The following is a 23165-nucleotide window of genomic DNA, read 5'->3' as shown; positions in this document are numbered from 1 at the left end:
GCCAAAGCACTGCTGTAATATCTTCCCTGATAAGCAATGCAACACCTCCACCTCTTGCCCCTCCAATTCTATCACACCTGAAGCAACAAAATCCTGGAATATTTAGTTTCCAATCACAGCCCTCCTGCAACCATGTTTCACTGATCGCCACAACATCATACTTCCAGGTGTCAATCCAGGCTCTAAGTTCATCCACCTTTCTTACAATGCTCCTAGCATTAAAATATACACATTTAAGAAACCCACCCTCTCTTATTCTCTGTTTATTGTCTTTTTCTTCTCTCTCCCCTACATTTTGGGTCAGAGTGCTACCATTCTCTGCCTCCTGCCTCACACACTGACTGCTAGCTTTCCCAATTCGAGTCCCTCCCCCCAACCATACTAGTTTAAAGTCTCCCCAGTCTCCTCTTATTGGGGGGGGGGGGGGAAGAGTGCAATATCCTCACCAGCTTGTGGGACCTTCTGGCCCGCGGCCATTCAAAAAGGAGAAGGAACATCCTTGGTAAACACCCATACAACATATTACGTTGTTAGGTAGACCTGGTGTGTCTATCTGCGATTTACTTTGGGCTTCCACCTACCCACCTGTTCACCAAGTTAGCACGTGCAGCTCCCTTTCTGGCCCCAGTCATCACAGAATTTTAGCTGAAGCAGGTTATCCATGACCCCAAGGTACTGCATAAGAGAGATTGCGCTTTTACCGTTCCTAATTACAAGATCTTTATGTTATTTAAAACAAAAGCCAGGGAAGCCAGTTTCATGCTAGCTTCACCCTTCTGTCATGACTCATTGTAGCATCGCTCATAAAAAGGTGCTCCAGAATTCAAATCCCTTAAGATAAACTTATTACATCATTGCACACTATTATTATTATTATTATTTTAAACCGTCATAGGTTATACTGGGTATTCAAGATATACAGAGAATTTGCAGTATCATACAATGTGCATGACATATTATTTTATTGTGCATCTTTGTACTCAAGAGTTAAAATATACCTGTATCACTGAAGTCTATAAACTCCTTTGATAAGAGGTTAGTCAGAAGTTCCATAATAAGCAACAAATCTTGATACTGTTCCTCTTCTGCCGCCACATCGGACCGTTTCCTGCCCAAGCTGTTCTTCGAATAAACCTGCAGTAGTGTCAGGCACGCTTCATACAGCTTCATGGCTTTTGACTGGAAATCAACCAAAAAAATGGAATGTTTCAAAACCGCCCAAAACTTGTAAACAACCTTCCCTATAGAACTGTAACAATTCTTTACAGGGGAAAGAAAGAAAGCCTGTTGTTTTTTTCCCTCTTGTAAAAAAAACCTCAGAACAACAAATGTGATGTGAATTCACATTAGTTTAATGATTCAATAAAGTCAGGATTGTGCGGCACGGTGGTGCAGCAGTAGAGTTGCTGCCTTACAGTCAAGTCAAGTCAAGTTTATTTGTCACATACACATACGAGATGTGCAGTGAAATGAAACATCTTGTATGTGACAAATAAACTTGACTTCTTCTTCTTTTCGTGTCTTTGAAGCTGGTTGGTTATATGACAGTTTCCTATTCCTTTACACAGTCCTTTGCGTTTTTATTGAACACTGCAAGATCTTTTGGGCTGCACTGGTTGGGTAGTAGGGGGCAGACAAGGCAGTGCAGCATTGTATGGTCCTCTTCTCCACATTCACAGGTGGTTTGGCCAGTTTCTTGACTGTAAGGCAGCAACTCTACTGCCAGAGACCAGAGATCGATCCTGACTACGGTGTTGTTTGTATGCAGTTTGTACATTCTTCCCATGTGTGGGATGTTCGCGTGCGGGGAATGCTGTTCGGCATGGACTTGGTGGGCTGATGGGCCTGTTTCCTCGCTGTCTCTCTAAACTAAAGTCATTACAGAACAAAGATAAAAGAATGGGCTTATTGTTTGGGATACCAAGAACAAATTGAAAACGGGACTAGAGCAACATTTAAATCTCACGTAATTGTAAGATATCACGCAAACAGGAATGAATAATGACGTCAATGTTGTATAAACGACACAGTAAGAATAAGTTCCCACATGTAAAGTATGTGAACCATCTTTTCTGATGGTATTGACCAAAATGTGAAAGCAGATGGACTTGAGTGGTCTGAAATAGCAGGAGAGAGATGGATTGTGGTGGTGGTGTTCATATTGAACTAATCATTAGGCAGATGAACCACGGAGAGAAAATGATCGACATGGTTGAAAGGAATAATTAGTGAAGTAGGAAAGTTTTTTTTAAATTTTCCTTCTTCACTAATTATTCCTTTCAACCAAGATAGAAACATTGGACTCTGCTAAAATGGCCTGAATGGCACATCAAAATCAGCCAACTAAAATCTTCCCTTGATCCTCAGAATAAGATCTATTTCTGGATTCTCAAAGTAGTGCAGCCTACAATGGTGTACTGGGAGGTGCAAATGGTCCTCCAAAAGGTTTGAGTGCTTCAGTCTAAATCCTATTAACATCCATGATTCACTGAGCAGGAAGCAAGATTACAACTTTAATACCAAGAGAGTCAACAGTTTTTATTGTCATGTGTCCCGGATGGGACAATGAAATTCTTACTTGCTGCAGCACAACAGAATATGTGAATATGTAAACATAGTACATAACGGGGGAAGAGAAAAAAAAAATGCAATAAATAATAAATATAGTGCAATAATAATAATAGCCTTTTGCAGCTCAGAGCTCAGAGTTTATTTGTTGTTGTGTTTAATAGCCTGAAGACTGTAGGGACGAAGCTGTTCCTGAACCTGGACGTTACAGTTTTCAGGCTCCTGTACCTTCTTCCTGATGGCAATGGTGAAATGAATGTGTGGTCAGGATGTTGTGGATCTTTGATGATTTTGGCTGCCGTTTTGAGACAGTGACTACGATAGATCCCTTCGACGGTGGGGAGGTCAAAGCCGGTGATGGACTGGGCAGAGGTCACAACTTTTTATAGTCATTTCCGCTCCTGGACGTTCAAGTTGCCGAACCAAGCCATGATGCAATGAGTCAGAATGCTCTCTACCGCGCACCTGTAGAAGTATAGGAGAATCCTCTTTGACATGCTGAATCTCCGTAATCTTCTCAGGAAGTAGTCGCTGATGTGCCTTCTTTATAATTGCATCGGTGTGCTGGGTCCAGGAAAGATCTTTGGAAATATGCACGCCCAGGAATTTGAAGATTTTGACCCCCTCCACCATCGTCCCATTGATGTGAACAGGATTGTGGATCCTCATCCTTCCCCTACCAAAGTCCACAATCCGTTCCTTGGTCTTACTGATGTTGAGAGCCAGGTTGTTGTGCTGGCACCATTTGGTCAGTCGGTTGATCTCACTTCTATACTCTGACTGATCCCCATCTGTGATTCATCCAACAACAGTGCTGTCATCGGCGAACTTGATGATGGAGTTCTCACTATGTCTGACACCGCAGTCATGGGTATAGAGTGAGTAAAGCAGGGGACTGAGCACGCAGCCTTGAGCTGCTCCCGTACTAATTGTTACTGAGGATGAAGTGTTTCCGCCAATTCAAACAAACTGAGGACTGTGGTGAGAAAGTCAAGGATCCAATTGCAGAGGGATGCGCAAAGACCCAGTTCCGTGAGCTCGGTAACCAGCTTGGAAGGGACGATGGTATTGAACGCCGAGCTGTAGTCTATAAACAACAGCCTGACATAAGTGTTTTTATTGTCCAAGTGGTCCAATGCGGAGTGGGGAGCCAGTGAAACTGCATCCTCCGTTGACCTGTTGTGGTGGTATGCGAACTGTAGTGGGTCGAGGTTCTTGTCGAGGTAGGAGTTGATGTGCACCATAACCAACTTCTCAAATCACTTCATCACCACAGACGTTAGTGGCACTGGTCGATAGTCATTGAGGCACGTCACCTTACTCGTCTTGGGCACCGGTATTATTGATGGCCTCTTAAAACAGGTGGGAACCTCAGACCTCAGAAGTGAGAGGTTGAAAATATCTCCAAATATTCCCGCCAGTAGGTCTACTCAGATCTTGAGAACTCGACCGGGTATACCATCAGGACCAGGCGCTTTCCGAGGTCTGGTAGTTATACCACAGAGGGGTCCATTGGCGTTTTCCGAGGAGTTAGACGACCTTGTGGCTAAGGGGATCTTATGACGTCGGTACTCTGATGACTGTGATCAGCCATGATCATATACCGCTCGAAGGGCCGAATGGCCTACTCCTGCACCTAATTTCTATGGGAAGGTCTCATCACCAGGATCTTCTTCCTGTGATGACGCAAACCGTCAAGGCGAATGGTGCTCGGGAAGACACATCATGCATTGACCGTGCGTAGAACGCATTGAGCTCGTCAGGGAGTGATGCTTCACTGTCATTTGAGCTGTTTCCTGATTTCCCCTTGTAGGAGGTGATGGCATTCAAGCCCTGCCACAGTTGGCGAACATCCATCTCATCCTCCAGCTTAGAGCAGAAGTCCCGTTTGGCCTTTAAGATGGCCTTACCAAGGTCTTATTTGGACTTCTTATACACCATTGCTTCGCCAGACCTGAATGCCCGAGGTCTGGTCTGCGGATCTCATGGTTTATCCACGGCCTCTGGTTAGGAAACACTCTGAAGGTTTTTGTTGGAACGCAGTCCTCCACACATTTCCTTATGAAGTCTGTAACCACTGTGGCGTATTCATTCAGGTCCATTGCCGAGTCCTTGAACATTGCCCAGTCTACAGACTCCAAGCAGTCCTGGAGTTGTTTCTCTACCTCCCCCGACCAGCTCTGTACAGTCCTCACCTCTGGGGGTGCTTTCTTCAGTTGCTGCCTGTATGCAGGAAGAAGCAGCACCGCTGAATGGTCGGATTTTCCGAAGTGAGGGCGAGGGATAGAGCGATGGCCGTGTAGCAGTGGTCGAGGATGTTTGATCCTCTGCTGCTGCAGGAGACATGTTGGTGGAAGTTGGGGAGCGATTTCTTCAGGTTGGCTTTGTTGAAGTCCCCGGCAATGGTGGTAAATGCCTCGGGGTAAGCCGTCTGGTGCTTGTTGACCACGGCGTGCAGCTCCCTTAGTGTCAGATGGGGTGGGATGTGGACCTTGGTCAGGATGATGGAAGTGAATTCCCTCGGTAGGTAGAATGGGTGGTGGAACTTCACCGTCAGATGTTCGAGGTGCAGAGAGCAGAAGTTAGATAGGACTGCCACGTCCGAGAACCACGCAGTTGACCATGAGGCAGATGCCCCCTCCTCTCCCTCTCCCAGATGCCAGTGTACAGTCTATGCGATGGATGGAGAAACCTTCAGGCTGGACCGCTGAGTCTGGGGAGCTGGGGTTGAGCCATGTCTCTGTGAAACGGAACACAGAGCATTCCCGCAGCTCCCTTTGGTAAAGCAGCCTTGACCTTAAGTCTTCCATTATTTTCAAGGGATTGTACGTTGGCTAGTAGGATGGTAGGGAGAGGGGGTCGAAGTCCCCTGCGCTTCAGCCTGACCTGAAGTCCTGCCCGACGACCATGTTTGGTACTGTACTTACTGTACCTGCTGTTTCTGCGAACCTGCGCTGGAACGGATTCCCTTACAGTCGGCAGCTCCAGCAGTAATAGCACGTAACAAAAAAGCTTTTCACTCTACCTTGATACATGCGGCAATAAATACAAGAGGCAGTAACTAAAGGAAAAAAATGTCTTTACGTTTAGGAAATCTCAAAGTCCTGAGGAAACCATAAATTTGAAGTATAATTAAGAGACAATTTTACTTAAATATTTTTGAATCAATTCCTTCTTCAGCTTGCAATTTATCTGTTCGTAATGAAATAAAAACACATTTACAAGAGACAGAGCTAGAGCATAGACTTCACTAGAATTTCTGATGTAACAAACTAATTACACCCAGCACAAAAGGATCTCCTGTTGTTTAGGAAAGAACGGCAGATTCTGGTTTAAATGGAAGGTTAAACTCCTGGTGTTTGTCTGGTACATACTAACCAGACTGGCAACTTATTTTACAACCAAGGAATTCAATGCAATAGTCACAATGCGTGTAACTTTCACCGCATATGCATGATATCTTACAGTTATGTGAGATAAATACATCATTCATTTACCGTATTGATTAAGTAAAAATAATATTAACGGCTAAAGCATTGTTTTTCGAGAACTCTTTTCATGAATTATGACACCACAAAATAATGGAACTTCCTCCAATTCCATAATCAAACACAAGTTTTTCCTTTGAAGGAGAAAACATAAGCAATAACAAAGGTAAATTATTAAGCATGCAATTGGTTAACGGTAAGAACTTCCAACACATCAAGATACAAGCAAAGTAGGTCATACTTGTTTTACTTACCTCTCCAAGGTAGCAGATTTGTTTGTGTGCAACTTCAACAAAAACTTCTATGATCAAGTTAATAGTTTCAGGTGTGTTCTTATAAATATCCATTAAACCAATGCAATTATTGAGGAAATCCATTAAAAAGGTGAAGAGAATGACAACATTGTCTATCTGCGTTGCCTCTGCTATTCCGCAAAGTGCCTCAAGTGTGGCAATGATCTCCTGCTTCACCTCTTCTTCCTGACAGATTTGTTGGAAGTTTTCTTGGTTTATAACATTGAGAAACCGCTGTTGGAGTGGTTGGAGAACCTAAGAAAAAGACATTATAAATTTATGATAAATGAAGTGAATCGTGAAAGAACATGGCTCTTCTTGACATATTCTTTGCTTGTTATAGCGTGGAAATATGCTATTCAGCCTGGTTAATCCATGGCAGCTCCCAAGAAGATTCTCAACAGTTCTATTTCCCCATATCTTATTTTCATGCAGTCCTGCAACTTCTTCTCTCTAACAGTCTCAGATTATATTTTACCACAATTTACATTGGCCAATTAATTTGGCAGCATATATTTGGGATGTGGGAGGATTCCAGAGCACCTGGTAGAATCCAGCCGTGTGCAGGAGAACATGGAAGTTCGCCAAAGGGAGGATAAGGTCAGTTTCAAACCAGATCCCTGGAAATGAGCTAATCCACCATGCCATCCCTTTATTATCTTAAAGATCCTTAAAAAAATATATAAATCTAATTTCGTTTTTACTGAGGCTATGGCCTTCAAAAACAACATTCTTGCAAAACTTCTAAAAAATGCATCACTGCCAGATTTCTGCAGATAAATTAGATATCCAACATGCTCTTATGAAGACCATCTGACAAAACAATGTTTGTGTTTCATCTTGAATGCATAAGATGCTTGGAACAGCAAAATGGCAAACGGTTTTGATCCCCCCCTCGTTATTAGGTCTGAGGGAAACAAATTGTGGTTATTTTTCACACTGGCATCCATAAGATGACTTTACTGCAAAATGTAGTTTGGCTTTAATATACAATGTGACCACAAATGATCACTTTGTTAAATCAGCTTTTACCCCAGGCACAGTGCCCTCCATAATGTTTGGGACAAAGACCCATCATTTATTTATTTGCCTCTGTACTCCACAATTTGAGATTTGTAATAGAAAAAAAATCACATGTGGTTAAAGTGCACATTGTCAGATTTTATTAAAGGGTAGTTTTATACATTTTGGTTTCATTATACAGCTGTGTTTATACCAGGCACGTGCCGTGAATAACTACTCAGGGTAGGCAGTTGGTCGGCATTTTTAAAAAAATATTAAAACGCGCAAGCGCAGATTGTTCTCCTCTCCGTAAAAATAAAAATAAAGACAGTAACAATTCATTTTGCCCAAGGCTTCCAAGTCTCCTTCATTCTGAATTCTGAATTACTGAATGGGTGGGGGGGGGGGGGGTTGGTCCCTTGATCGCGCTGTCGGAATTTAAGGATTTGCGGGAAGCGGCTGACATGAATGAGGCTGGGAGCGGCAGGAGAGAGTTTTTCAGACGGAGAGGACTGCCAGAGGGGAGTGGGGGCCGGCAGAAGGAGCTGTCCTGTCCCGGCAGCCGGTTCCACTGCCCGTTCCCAACAGCTGCTCGCAGCCACCCGAGCTACTTCACCCCCCGGCCACAATGCAGTGGCTCCGTGCCCAGAGCGTCGCAGACCCCCTCCTTCTCAACACTCCTGCCCTTCCCCGCAACTTTACCCCTGGCCAGACTCCCTAGACGCTGTGAAAGGAACTATTTTCCTCTCCCCTCCCCACCCCACCCCGGGAAATACGTTTTTTAAAAACATATAGCACCAACAAATGTACTTACCACATCATTTGTACACAAACTCCATTCTTCTCTCTTTGTTTCCTAAGATACACTTAAGATAATGGCAATCCATATTTGAAAAACCCGCCAAGAAACTTGCGCTGCTGCACATGCGCAGTACAGCAAAGGCAGAATTTCAGCTGCCTTCAGCCCCGCTTGTCATTGACGGCTTGAAGCAGCACCGACGGCACGTGGGCTGCACAGACCTTCGCGTGTTACAAGAACTGCAGATGAAAGGCATGGAGAATTATGCCTATCTAAGAGATCGATCGGTAGTGGGGAAACTGCTAGAGTCAGTTATTAAAGATGGGATAGCAGGCACATTTGGAAAGTGGTGAAATCATTGGACAAAGTCAGCATGGATTTACGAAAGGTAAATCATGTCTGACGAATCTTATAGAATTTTTCGAGGATGTAACTAGTAGCGTGGATAGGGGAGAACCAGTGGATGTGGTGTATCTGGACTTCCAGAAGGCTTTCGACAAGGTCCCACATAAGAGATTAGTATACAAACTTAAAGCACAAGGCATTGGGGGTTCAGTATTGATGTGAATAGAGAACTGGCTGGCAAACAGGAAGCAAAGAGTAGGAGTAAACGGGTCCTTTTCACAATGGCAGGCAGTGACTAGTGGGGTACCCCAAGGCTCAGTACTGGGACCCCAGCTATTTACAATATATATTAATGATCTGGATGAGGGAATTGAAGGCAATATCTCCAAGTTTGCGGATGACACTAAGCTGGGGGGCAGTGTTAGCTGTGAGGAGGATGCTAGGAGACTGCAGGGTGACTTGGATAGGCTGGGTGAGTGGGCAAATGTTTGGCAGATGCAGTATAATGTGGATAAATGTGAGGTTATCCATTTTGGTGGCAAAAACAGGAAAGCAGACTATTATCTAAATGGTGGCCGATTGGGAAAGGGGGAGATGCAGCGGGACCTGGGTGTCATGGTACACCAGTCATTGAAGGTAGGCATGCAGGTGCAGCAGGCAGTAAAGAAAGCGAATGGTATGTTAGCTTTCATTGCAAAAGGATTTGAGTATAGGAGCAGAGAGGTTCTACTGCAGTTGTACAGGGTCTTGGTGAGACCACACCTGGAGTATTGCGTACAGTTTTGGTCTCCAAATCTGAGGAAGGACATTATTGCCATAGAGGGAGTGCAGAGACGGTTCACCAGACTGATTCCTGGGATGTCAGGACTGTCTTATGAAGAAAGACTGGCAACTTGGTTTATACTCTCTAGAATTTAGAAGATTGAGAGGGGATCTTATAGAAACTTACAAAATTCTTAAGGGGTTGGACAGGCTAGATGCAGGAAGATTGTTCCCGATGTTAGGGAAGTCCAGGACAAGGGGTCACAGCTTAAGGATAAAGGGGAAATCCTTTAAAACTGAGATGAGAAGAACTTTTTTCACACAGAGAGTGGTGAATCTCTGGAACTCTCTGCCACAGAGGGTAGTCGAGGCCAGTTCATTGGCTATATTTAAGAGGGAGTTAGATGTGCCCTTGTGGCTAAGGGGATCAGGGGGTATGGAGAGAAGGCAGGTACGGGATACTGAGTTGGATGATCAGCCATGATCATATTGAATGGCGGTGCAGGCTCGAAGGCGAATGGCCTACTCCTGCACCTAATTTCTATGTTTCTATGCCGCTATTACTATGTATATTTAATAATCACCATTTTATAATTTTAGTCCGGGTAGGCAGTGCCTACCTTGCCTACCCTGACGGCACGTGCCTGGTTTATACATAGTCCCCCCATTTCAAGGCACCATAATGTTTGGGACAAATGGCTTCACAGGCATTTGTAATTGTTCAGGTGTCTTTAATTGCCTCCTTAATGCAGGTATAAGAGAGCTATCAGCACCTAGTCTTTCCTGCAGTCTTTCCATCACATTTGGAACCTTTTATTGCTGTTTATCAACATGAGGACCAAATTTGTGCCAATGAAAGACATAAAAGCCATTATGAGACTGAGCAACAAGAATAAAACTGTTAGAGACATTAGCCAAACCTTAGGCTTACCAAAATCAACTGTTTGGAACATCATTAAGAAGAAAGAGAGCACTGGTGAGCTTACTAATCGCAAAGGGTCGGGCAGGCTAAGGAAGACCTCCACAGCTGATGACAGAAGAAATCTTTCTATAATAAAGAAAAATCCCCAAACACCTGTCCGACAGATCAGAAACACTCTTCGGGTGTTGATTTGTCAATGACCACTGTCCGCAGAAGACTTCAAGAACAGAAATACAGAGGCCACACTGCAGGATGCAAACTACTGGTTAGTAAATAAGATGGCTAGGTTTCAGTTTGCCAAAAAGTACTTAAAAGAGCAACCACAGTTCTGGGAAAAGGTCTTCTGGACAGATGAGACGAAGATTAACAAGTGATGGCAAGAGCAAAGTATGGAGGAGGGAAGGAACTGCCCAAGATCCAAAGCATACCACCTCAACTGTGAAACACGGTAATGGGGGTGTTATGGCCTGGGCATGTATGGCTGCTGAAGGTACTGGCTCACTTATCTTCATTGATGATAACCTGCTGATGGTAGTAGCATAATGAATTCTGATGTGTGTATAGACACATCCTATCTGCTCATGTTCAAACAAATGCCCCAAAATATTGGCTGGCGGTTCATTCCACAGCAAAACAATGATCACAAACATGCTGATAAAGCAACAAAGGAGTTTTTCAAAGCTAAAAAAGGTCACCTTGAGTGGTGAAGTCAATCACCCGATATGAACTCAATTGAGCATGCCGTTTATATGCTGAAGAGAAAACTGAAAAGGACTAGCCCCCAAAACAAGCACAAGCTAAAGATGGCTGCAATACAGGCCTGGCAGAGCATCACCAGAGAAGACACCCAGCCATGAACCGCAGACTTCAAGCAGTCATTGGATGCAAAGGATATACAACAAAATACTAAACATGACTACTTTCATTTACATGACATTGCTGTGTTCCAAACATTATGGTGCCCTGAAATGGTGGGACTATGTATAAACATTGCTGTAATTTGTACATGGTGAAACCAAAATGTATAAAAATGGCCTTTATTAAAATCAGACAATGTTCACTTTAATCACGTGATTTTTTTTTTCTATTACAAATCTCAAATTGTGGAGTACAGAGGCAAATAAATAAATGATGGGTCTTTGACCCGAACATTATGGAGGGCACTGTATGTGTCATTTTGCATTACACCTGGCAACACATTCTTTAAAAGGGCACCTTCAGCGAGCCCCAACGTATAGTTTGGCCTCAAACAAGCAAATTTCAGTTTTGCATGAGACCTTCACCTTAATGAACAAGTTTGGGAAAACTTTTAAATGTTTGTGTAAGCTCAAGTAATCAACAGTAACAGAATTATTAAAAACAACAAATGCCATCCTCACCAAATAACTAATGGGTGCATGGGACTGTGCCAGGAGGGTGTGCAGTTCTATATAGTTGACCAGAAATCGCTAGCCTACAAACTTAATTGCTGATCAAACCCTCTTGAAACCACGAGTTTTAACAGAACTGCAGCTTAGGATACCACAATTCAGTGCAATGCTGTATTCTGTTGACGTATTGAAGCAGAGGTAACTTTGTATGGTAGTAACATGAATTATAGCTGAAACCACTTAACATCTGAATATATCATCATTCCCTTCCACATTTACTCGATTACTTAAAACAATACTCAGCTAGAGATGCTGGAAATCCCTCTAAACTGTAAAGATATGAACTTAAATCCATGCGCAAGTTCTCACCTCCGTCCAATACTTTTGTTTTGTTTCTGAGTCCACATGAGCAAACCCTGCCAAAACGAGGGCTTTCATCAATGTTCGCTGCACGGAGCTCGGAAGGCAGTTCAACGGTGGAGTTCGACTTGCATATTGTTTGGCCAAATTCCACCAGTTTTCACATTTTATTACTAAATTGGCCCTAAAAGGAAAGTATGAATTAACAATATCCTCCAAAATATACACAAAGAATAATCAACATCAGACGACACTAGGAACTGCAGATACTGGTTTTACGGGGGGGGGGGGGGGGGGGGGGGGGGAGTGCATGGGATAACTCAGCAGGTCACACAGCATCTCTGGAGGACATAGATAGGTGATTATTAGTGTTAGGACTCTTCTTCAGCCGGATTGTAGAAGTTAGGACCCTCTTCAGACTGATTGATGCATCCCACATCTGAATGCAATTATCATCTAATTGATGGAGACAGAAGACATTGTTGATGCTGAAATATTGAGCAAAACAACAAAGTGCTGGAGGAACTATGATACAGGCTGAATCAGTTTGAAGAAAGGTCCTGACTTGAAACACTGTGTGTCCATTCCTTTCATAGCCTGACCTAATGAGTTTGTCCAGCACTATTTGCATGTAATCATCTAATCAATTCTACATTAAACCTCTTACAAAAAATAAAGAATTCTTTACGAAACTGAGTGAATGGCCCAGTATTTCAAAAAATAATTGTATTCACAAGTGTTTTTCAAAAGAATCAAAGACACAAAGTAACAACAGGTCAGGCAGCATTTTTCGAAAACACGGATAGATTGAGTTTTGGGTCGGGGTCCTTCATCAGACTAAAGAACTCATACTAACACTGAAGAAGGGTCCCGACCTGAAACGTCACCTACCCATGTTCTCCAGAGATGTTGCCTGACCTGCTGAGTTACTCCAGCATTTGTGTCATTCTGTTGTAAATCAGCATCAACAGTTCCTTCTATCTAGTGTGTTCAAAAGAATCAACAGGTTTAAAATTATAATTCTCTACATGTTGATCCTAACTAGGTCTTAAGATGATCAATATTTTTGGGCTCGAATGGAGGACATTTAAAATGCAAGCAATTTAAAAAAATGTATAAATTGTACATCTGCTGAAGCCAAGCACTGACATCTATCTAACAGCAAACCTCTCCCTTTGCATGGAGGTTACTACACTAAAGCAATTCATGGGAAGTTAACTTTCAGAGAACTGATTGATCTAAGTCATTGCAAGTCCTTACACTGCAACATGTGGAATAAGAGACAAGATTTCTATTTTTTTTTTAAATCGCATTTTTTCTGAATTAATATTTTCTTTTTAAATAAATAAAATAGGACAGAATATATTAAAAAGTCACGTAGTTAATAAATAATAGAGGGTTCCATTTAAAGTAACCTTGTGCAGTTTAGTATAAATGGGATGTAATGGAAGGAAGGTAGAAATCCAGAACAGATTTACCAGAATGAGATGTTTGAGACACAATGAGCCAGCATTGTCTCATATTGATAATAATTGTACAAGTTTATAAAATCATAAGGACAAGGCACAGATTAATTCTCAGTGGCATATCCAAAGACAAGGAAGAAGGATCAAGACAAAATTAATATACTAATAGAGAGAATCATTTGTCTTGCAAACATGAATATGAATGTTTTGTCACAATGACGATCAGTGCTAATCGTAATTAAAGACTTGTCCCATCCCGGTCATTCCTTCTTCCCTTCTGTTATCAGGCTTCTGAATGGTCCTTCCATAAGTTAGGGTACTATCGGATTCACCTCCACCTCAATGTGGACATTTGATTGTCTATGGAACTGACGTACTACAATTCTGAGAACCATTCTGCACTCTGTATCTTCCCCTTTGCTCCACCTATTGTACTTGGGCTTGACAATTGTATTTGTGTAGGGTACATCTGATCTGTTTGGATCGCATGCAAAGCAAAGCATTTCACTGTACCACTGTAAACATAAACCTAAACCTAAAGGAGGAAACAAAACTAAGTTGGTCTATGCAATAATCAACGCCCAAGGAAGGTTCACATTCAAAGCAGGCAAGAACTCCATCATTTCTTATTCCAAAATGTTAATGATTTTTTTGTTTAAATACTAATCTAGCGTTGAAATGCTGGTTCCAACAGTGCTAACAGGAATATAGCAGAGACACATAGTGTTAGTTAAAATAATGTTTTGAAGAATTCTGCTAGCATTGGGAGTTGACTTTGAGTTGGAAGTGTCTGGTGGGTGTTGTTCTATCCTACTACAGCAAGTACTCACCGTTCTCTCCTCTCCACCAGTGTTACAAGAAGTTGAACAGTGTCATTTGCCAGATCCGTTTCTGCAATCCATACCGTAAGATTACTTATAACTTTTTCTAAAAGGTAGCCAACAATCCACTGAGCACCTTCAGTGTCCACACCAAATGCCATAATTAAAGGTAAACTTATCTGCAGAGAAGTTTTAGAAAAAAAAAACAGCTGACAATGATGCTTAATTTGCTCTCATATCTAAAAAGAAAATCTTGCAAAAAGTTAAGATTTGTGCACCAGAATGATGGGGAGTGAATCTTTCAAGAAAATTCAGATAGAGTCATACAGAACATCCAATTCATCCATGCAGTCCAAGATGCCCCATTTAAGCAGCGCAAAAAAGTGTCAAGAGAGAAGTGATGAAAGGTTTTCAAATTCGCCCGTGTTTAGCCCATATACCTCAAAACCTTTCCTATTCATGTATCTGTCCAACTGTATTTTATATGTTGTTATAGTATAGAAGTTGGGATGTAATGTTAAAATTGAACAAGGCATTGGTGAGACCAATTCTGGAGTATGGTGTACAATTTTGGTCGCCCAATTATAGGAAGGATGTCAACAAAATAAAGAGAGTACAGAGGAGATTTACTACAATGTTGCCTGGGTTTCAGCAACTAAGTTACAGAGAAAGGTTGAATAAGTTAGGTCTTTATTCTTTGGAGCGCAGAAGGTTAAAAGGGGGACTTGATATTAGAGGTCTTTAAAATGTTGAGAGGGATAGACAGAGTTGACGTGAATAAGCTTTTCCCTTTGAGAGTAGGGAAGATTCAAACAAGAGGACACGACTCCAGAATTCAGGGACAGAAGTTTAGGGGTAACATGAGGGGGAACTTCTTTACTCAGAGCGTGGTAGCTGTGTGGAATGAGCTTCCAGTGGAAGTGGTGGAGGCAGGTTCGATTTTATCATTTAAAAATAAATTGGATAGATATATGGATGGGAAAGGAATGGAGGGTTATGGTCTGAGTGCAGGTAGATGGGACTAGGGGAAAATAAGTGTTTGGCACGGACTTGTAGGGCCGAGATGGCCTGTTTCCGTGCTGTAATTGTTATATGGTTATATAGTACCTGCCTAAACTACATCTTCTGGTAGCTTGTTCCACATACCCTCCACAGTGAAAAAGGTGGTGTCAAATCATTGACCTTTTGAAATGAATTCTCCATGGAACGTTGTATACCTTACCTGGCTACACTTCCATCATTTAAAAAAATTCCCATGACTTTAAAAGCATGAAGAAGCTTTCATTTTAATTGCAAATTAACATAGGTTCTGCATCCCAAAAGGTGCTCTGAGAAAGTTAGAGCAAAGCCACTTTAGTTCTGGGACAGAAAATCAAAAGGAAAAAATGCTGATGCTAGAAATCTGACACAACAAAAAACACTGGGAACACTTGGCAGGTCTGACAGCATCACGGGAAAGAGAAACAGAGTTCATGTTTCAGGTCGAATACCCTTCATCAGAATTTAGATGAGTTTGTTTTTATTTTAGTTCAGTGGCAGCCAATTTGTAAAAGCCAGTTTCCACAAACAGCAAATAAATGAAAGAACGATTTAAGGGATTATTTAAGCGGAAAAATATTGTCCGAGAAACAAAGAAAGCCTCTTGCCTCTATTCCTATAAATTTATGGCACAGAGGAAGCTACTTGTCTCTTCACAGTTAAAAAGAAACAGTTATCCAAATAACTCTGTTTACATGTATAATAATAATAATAATAATAATATATTTTATTGTCATTGCACATAAGCGCAACGAGATTTGGTATGCAGCTTCCATCCGATATCATAACATAAATAACTAATAAAATTTAGATTTAGATACCCTGAGAACATGGATTGTAAAAAGAACAGTAAAATAATCAAAACAGTTCAAACAGACTAAATGGGATGTTTTAAATGAGATGAGGTGATAGACGTCTCTTCCCATTTAGGCACTCAACTCCCAAACCCTACTAATTATCTTAAATACAAGCAAAAACAAAACTATGGAGGAACTCAGCAGGTCAGGAGGGAAATGGACAGGTGGCATTTCGGGGAAGGGGGTTGCCAGTGTTTAATTATTCTTCAAAGAACCAGGAGGCATGTACTAGAATAATATTCCTTTAATGGATATTTTTAGATCCATTTTAAAATGGATTTTATAATCCATTTGTAATTATATCCCTTACAAATGGATTATAAATCCATTATAATTGGAACATGGATTTTCTTACAACCATTTATTTTAACCCACAATAAATATGGAGCAGAATGCAAGATAAAATTACTAACAACATGCAACAGCTAATTATACAGAAAATGGTGGCTTTTAATCAAACATAACATTTAACAAAATAAGTTAAAACTTGTTTGGATCGAATCCAGTGATCCTTTGGGAATCACACACATAAAAGGATAAATAGCAAGATCCAATAGAATGCACCATATAGCTTCCATGGCACCAAACAGGTTGGGTTATATATAGGCTAGTTCTGCTATAACACAATAGTTGCATTCCTAAGAAACTTTGCATTATAGAAAATTGCATGAAAAAACAATTGAGTTCTTATCAACATTTGCAAGTTTAATTTTTGTTACTGCAAGCTAAAAATACTAAAAGATGGATGTTACATTGTTTAATCAAGTATCATTGCACAATTCAATGTCCTCGTGTGGTGAAGCTCGATTACTGCAGGAAGCTTAAGTGGAAACAGTATTTTTTCCCAAGACTGTTATATTTTTGCAAGACAGCTTTTCTTATGCTCGTCACTTGCCAAAGTAATTTTAAAGTGATTTTCTAGTTCCCCAATGAAATTGCTTCATAACTATTTCATGCAGCATAATACAAATGGTCTTCCCAAATGTATTTATCATGTTATATTCAATTCACGTTATAGAAACTTGTATTACAGCAGAACTATACAGATACCAAACAAAATTAAAATACTGAGCACCATGCACAAGAATAAACATTTAGGAAAGTTATTAATAAGGGAATCGCCCTTCAGATTTAATAATCAACCAGGTATGGTGAATTGGCACATAGTGAGGCTCCAATGAGGAGCATGCAAAAACATTTGATAACAAAAATAAAGTTTTTGTATGCCTCCTAATTGAACCAAATCTGGAGAAAAATCCACAAGATTGATTAACATGCAATACGTGTTGGTCCACATATGCCAACACAAAGGACACAATTTCTGACCTGGTCATAAAGTTTTTCATCTGCGAGAAGGTAAGTCTTTGTCCACCGTCTCAGGAACCACATAATGTCTTTTCCCATTTGTGGGCTGAGCAGTTCTATCAAGTTTGCTCTTGTGGCTCGAGATTCCACTTCTGAAGCTCGGAGAACAGCAGCTAACAACCTGAGAGTAGAGGGAGTTTCAGTTCAAAACGTCAAAGCAAATTTACAGTTTCAAAGATTTGTTAACTTCACCAGAGATACATTTAAATTTATTTATACCTTGCAACCTTTAAAAAAATTCCAAGTAGAGGTGATCTTACAGAAGTGCAGTTTAGTTTAGAGATACAGTGTGGAAACAGGTCCTTCGGCCCACCGAGTCTGCGCCGACTAAAATCTCCGTACACTAGCACCATCCTACACACCAGAGACAATTTACAATTTTTACCATAGCCAATTAACCTACAAACATGTACGTCTTTGGAGTGTGGGAGAAAACCGGAGCACCCGTGGAAAAGCTACGCAGTCACAGGGAGAATGTACAAACTTCGTACAGACGCACCCTTAGGATCTAACCGGTTTCTGGCACTGCAAGGCAGCAACCCCTGCACTGCCCCTAAAATCATGAGAGGAAAAGATTGGGTAAATGCACAGTCTTTTGCCCAGTGTTGGAGAATCAAGAACCATAGGTTTAAGGTGAGGAGGGGGAAAGATTTAATAGGAACCCAAGTAGTAACCTTTTCACACAAAGGGTGGTGTGTGTATGGAACAAGCTGTCAGGAGGTAATGAGGCATTAAGAAACATTTAGACAGGTATAGGATAGGTTTAGAGAGTTAGGGGCCAAATCAGACAGTTGGGTCTAGTATAGATGGGGCATGTTGGTCGATGTGGGCAAGTTGGGCTGAAGGGCATGTTTCCACACTGTATGACTCTATGACTCCTCAGTTACTCTAAAAATAGCAACATCCATGGGGTAGTATTCAACCAGTATATTATGTTCTTAACACCATGCCTCAAGTCTTATTCTTCATGTCATCTGACGACCAATTGTCCACTTTTCTATGTTAAAATGGCCGCACAGTGGTGCAGCAGAGACCAAGGTTCGATCCTGACCACGGGTGCTGTCTCCATGGAGTTTGTATGTTCTCCTTGTGACTGCGTGGGTTTTCTCTGGATGCTCCGGCATCCTCCTACACTCCAAAGACGTACAGGTTTGTAGGTTTATTAGCTTTGATAAACAGGCAAATTGTCCCATGTGCGTAGGAAAGTGCTAGTGTACGGGGAGATCGCTGGTCGATGCGGACTCAGTGTGCCGAAGAGCCTATTTTCATGCTGTATCTCTAGGGTGTAAGGTAAAGTCTAAAAATGGTGAACCGTGACGATATGTTCCGACACAGCCAATCATAATGCCACGCCATTTGCTGTTTATGTTTAGCAGGCTGTACTAACTCTGCAGATCAAATTTGAAACGATGTTGGTCTGGACCTCTTACAATCAGACGTGGGACATTCAGCAAATTAATTAATATAATGGCTAGAATCTCAAGCTGAACAGTTGCACATAAATTAAGCTTAAATTGTAATGTGGTGGAAAACTGTCACTAACTGACCCTAAGAAAAGTTTGCAGTTATTTAGAGAACATAGAACAGTGCAGAACAGCACAGGAACAGGCTCTTCAGCCCATATGTTCATGCCAAACATAATGCGGTTAAACTGATCTCATTGGTCTTCACATCTAAAATCTCTTGAATATCACTATGGTATCTGCCTCCACCACCACCCCCGGTAATGCGTTCCAGGCCCCTACCACCCTTTATGTATAAAAACCTGCCCTGAACTTTCCCCCCTCTCATCTTATAGCTATGCCCACTAGTGTTGGACATTCCACCCTGGGAAAAAGGTTCTGACTATCTACCCCATCTATGCCTCGTAATTATATATATTGTAATGCCTCTCGTAATATCAAGTTTCCCCTCAACCTCTGATGTTCCAGAGAAAACAATCCAACTCTATCCAAGCTCTTTATAGCTGAAATCTTCTAAACCCGGCAGCATTCTGGTAAACCACTGCACCATCTCCAAAGCTTCCACATCTTTCTTACAATGGGGTGACCAGAACTGCACACAATACTTCAAATGCAGCCTAACCAAAGTCTTACAGAGTTTGTATCAGCCCCACATAGTGAAACTCCAAAGACATTTGAATGCATGCTTCCTAATTGAACCATATCTGCAGAACAGTCCACAAAATTGAGTTATAAGCAATACACAAAGAACACAATTTCTGACCTGGTCATACAGTTTAGCATTAGCACCACTTTTCTTTTAACATTTACAATAAACTTCAGATGGATTCGGAATAAATCTTACATTTCTGTCAATCTATCAATCAAAACATTTACCTGATCACAGAATCTGTTTGGTTGCATCCTGGTATTGAGGAGGCTTTCTCCCCTGGAGAGCCCAGGATCTGAAGTGTTGTGTTAATGTCAACCTCGGTTGCATGCTTAATAGAATATTCCATTACCTCTGAAGGTATAAGAGGAGTCTCTCCCTGAGTATCATCAGCCAAGAGGTAGCCTGATAACAAAGTATGTTACAACAACAGGTTAAAATTCTATGCTCATAAATTATTTTATTTAAAAACCAGTCATCAGGAATTTGAAGTTACATTTCACCTTCACATAGCTTTGTCCCACCATACTTCACAGAAACATTATCAAGCACAACTGGACACGGAAATTGAATTTATAGAGACATACAACATAGAAGTCAACTTGCCCACACTGACCAATGTGTCCCATCTAAGCTAGTCCCAACTGCCTGTATTTGGTTCATATCCCTCTAAACCTATTGTGTCCACGTACCTATCTAAATGCTTCTTAAGCGTTGAAATAATACCCGTTTCAACTATCGCCTCCAGCTGCTCGTTCCATACACCCACCTTTTTTTTGTGTTTAAAATGTTACCCCTTCAAATAATAATAATAATAATAATATTTATTTATATAGCACTTTTCAACAAAACCAGTATTTGAACCAAAGTGCTTTACAGAGATTGATTAAATTAATTGAACAGATCAATGCAATAAATCCATACAAATCAAAAAAAGAGAAAAAAGAGAAAAAGAAAAAAGACACAGAAACAGTACACTATAGAAATCAACATGAAACGTCCCCCCACAGCAGAATTCACTGTGAGGGAAGGCACCAAAAATATCCAGTTCTCCCCCTCATAGTCCACCCGAGGTCGGGGCCTATATCTGGCCTCCTCAGCCAGCCCGGTGTCTTCAGGCCCTCTTGCCGTGAAGCTGGATCATCGGCGTCGGTGAACATCCATCAGCGGCCAGGACTGAAGCGGCCGCTTCCCCCCCGAAGACTGCAACGACCAAAGTTCACAGGCCGCGCCGGCCGAACCCCCGACACTGGCGATCTCGGATCCCAGGCTCCGCGGTGCCGTCAACGGTCACAGTGCCCCGGAGATTACCGCAAGGCGACCCGGTAAGGCATCGCCCGCTCCTTGTAGATGTCCCAGCATCTACACCGCCGTCGAAGCTGCAGTCCCCGCAGGAAACGCCGCTCAGCGCTGCTCCAGTTCGACTAGGCCGCACAGAGAGGACGAAGATGCGGTTCGGAGAAAAACCGCATCTCCGACCAGGTAGGACTGGGGTTAAAAATAATTTCCCCCTTCCCCTCCCCCACCCACCACATAAAAGAAGACCTCCAATAAACACCTGATATGAACAGGACTAAAAATAAAAATAAATAAGGGTGAAAGGACGGACAGCAGGAGGAGCGGCCATACACAACGGCGCATCACCCCCGCTGTCCGCCATCTTCAATGAATGGCGGTGCTGGCTTGAAGGGCCGAATGGCCTCCTCTTGCACCTATTGTTTATGTTTCTATGTCAGAGGTCAGGCATAATATATAACTTTCATATATTGCACATTGTCCCACAGCACTTCACAGAAACATTATCAAACAAAACCTGACAAAGAGCCACATAAGATACGATGAAAAGCTTGGTCAATGGAGTCAGAATTGTCTTGAGAACCAAAAATGCTCAGGGAGAGATGTGTAGAAAGCAGAACCTGAGTGGCAAGCAGCTCAACCATCGCTGGTATAATGATGAGGTGCAAAACTGAACAAGGAGTCCAGATTTGGAGAAGCACCATTGTATCTCTGTCATAATGCAGGAGTTGTATGCAGGAGTAGAAAAGGAAGAGGTCATGGGGAAATTGAAAATAAGGCTGAGAATTTTTTTTTTTAAAAAGGAAATGATCCGTGGACAGAAGTCATGATAGATGCCCAAACACAAATGAAATTTACAAACCCAATTTGGTGAGATTAAAAATTTGGATGACTTCAAATTTATCAAGACCAGAAAGAGGGTGGATTTAAAACAGTAAAGTCCAAATACAACAAATGTCCAGACAAATGCTTCAGAAACTGATGGAAGCTACAGAGTAGGGTGACTTAGTGCTGAAATAGGTAGACTTAGTGAAAACATAGATTAATGGATAAATTGGGAGGTGAGGGAAAGAAATTGTGCAATACGGGGCTCAGGGTTAAGGTGGGAAAACAGGGTGTGTGAAAAAACCAGGGTAGATTGGAAGAGAAAAAGACAAGATACCTGAAATTGGACAATTCAAAGTAGATGCCATTGGTTGTAGACTACCTAAGAGGAACACGAGATGCTGTTCCTCAAGTTTGCTTCTATCTTCAGTCTGACAGAGGAGGTGGGGTAAGACAAGACAGGTCGGCATGGGAATGGGAAGGTATGGGAGTAGCTATGGGAGTTGGTGAGTTTGTTGCAGTTGTCATTGGATAGTTTCTCTTGAGATGGAGACAGAGAAATTAAGACATAGGAGAGGGGTGACAGAAATGATCCAAGTGAATTTGTTAGTGGTAAAGTTTACGAAATTGACAGTTCTGCACAACGGCACTACATCTATGTAGCAGGGACAGAGATAAATGCACATGGCTACTCCTTTGATTGGTAGAAAGTAGGAGGAATCAAAAGATAAATTGTTACAGTTAACATCAAGTTCCAGCAGGGAGAGAAGAGTGTTAGTTAAAAAATAACTTATTGGAGATTGAGAACATACATCATCATTATCAATGATTCTTACTCTGAAAAAATAATTTACGAATTGTGTCCAAATTTCAAAGGAAACTAGTAAAATTGGTTATATTCGTTTCAAATTATTTACTAAGTTAACTCCTTTGTTGTATGTATTTGTTAAAATAATAAAAAACATAAATATCTAGCTAAACATCATTCAATATATTTAATAGTAAACATACCTGTGACTAATATTAGCCAATGAATATCCTCATATAAATCATCTAGAAATTTATTAGCCAATGATGCTGGCCCAGGCGATGAAAGGAATCGCTGCTGTTGCCTTTGTAACTGACCGTGAAGTCTTGTAACTCTATCTTCCAACAAGCTGAACCGAACATTGAGAGAAAGTGATCCAATAAACAAAACAAGTTTGGGTACTACATATCAAAATTTTGCATTTTAAAAATTAGTGATCGATACAAGTGGCTGCAACAACCTGTACAGAGAGGCATGGTATCAGATGCCAAAATGGGATATCGTAATTGCATTACCTTGGATGTCATTGCTACATTCTTAAAAGGTAGCTATAAAGGAAGACTATTAGAAACACTGGGGCAGAGTAACAAATAATTTTTTTACTTTAGTTTCATTACTTTAGTTTAATTATAATTTGCTTTAGTATACACGTCTAGCAATATATGAAT

General features: G+C 41.4%; 1 protein-coding gene across 1 annotated transcript in view; it reads right to left on the bottom strand.

Moving 5' to 3' along the window:
• xpo4 (exportin 4) overlaps positions 1-23165 on the bottom strand; it is a 103907-nt gene that overhangs the window by 12947 nt on the left and 67795 nt on the right. The window contains exons 12-18 of the mRNA XM_055636982.1: positions 22701-22846; positions 19796-19973; positions 17418-17577; positions 14206-14375; positions 11919-12093; positions 6311-6604; positions 999-1179 (exon numbers count right to left, since the gene is read on the bottom strand). Coding sequence (XP_055492957.1) covers positions 999-1179; positions 6311-6604; positions 11919-12093; positions 14206-14375; positions 17418-17577; positions 19796-19973; positions 22701-22846 — 1304 coding nt within the window. The remainder of the gene's footprint in view (positions 1-998; positions 1180-6310; positions 6605-11918; positions 12094-14205; positions 14376-17417; positions 17578-19795; positions 19974-22700; positions 22847-23165) is intronic.

Source organism: Leucoraja erinacea, chromosome 6 (genome assembly GCF_028641065.1).
Source record: "Leucoraja erinacea ecotype New England chromosome 6, Leri_hhj_1, whole genome shotgun sequence".
In the NCBI taxonomy this organism is placed as follows: Eukaryota; Metazoa; Chordata; class Chondrichthyes; order Rajiformes; family Rajidae; genus Leucoraja; species Leucoraja erinaceus.
Note: the sequence above shows the minus strand (reverse complement) of the source record. Positions and strands in the feature narration are given on the sequence as shown.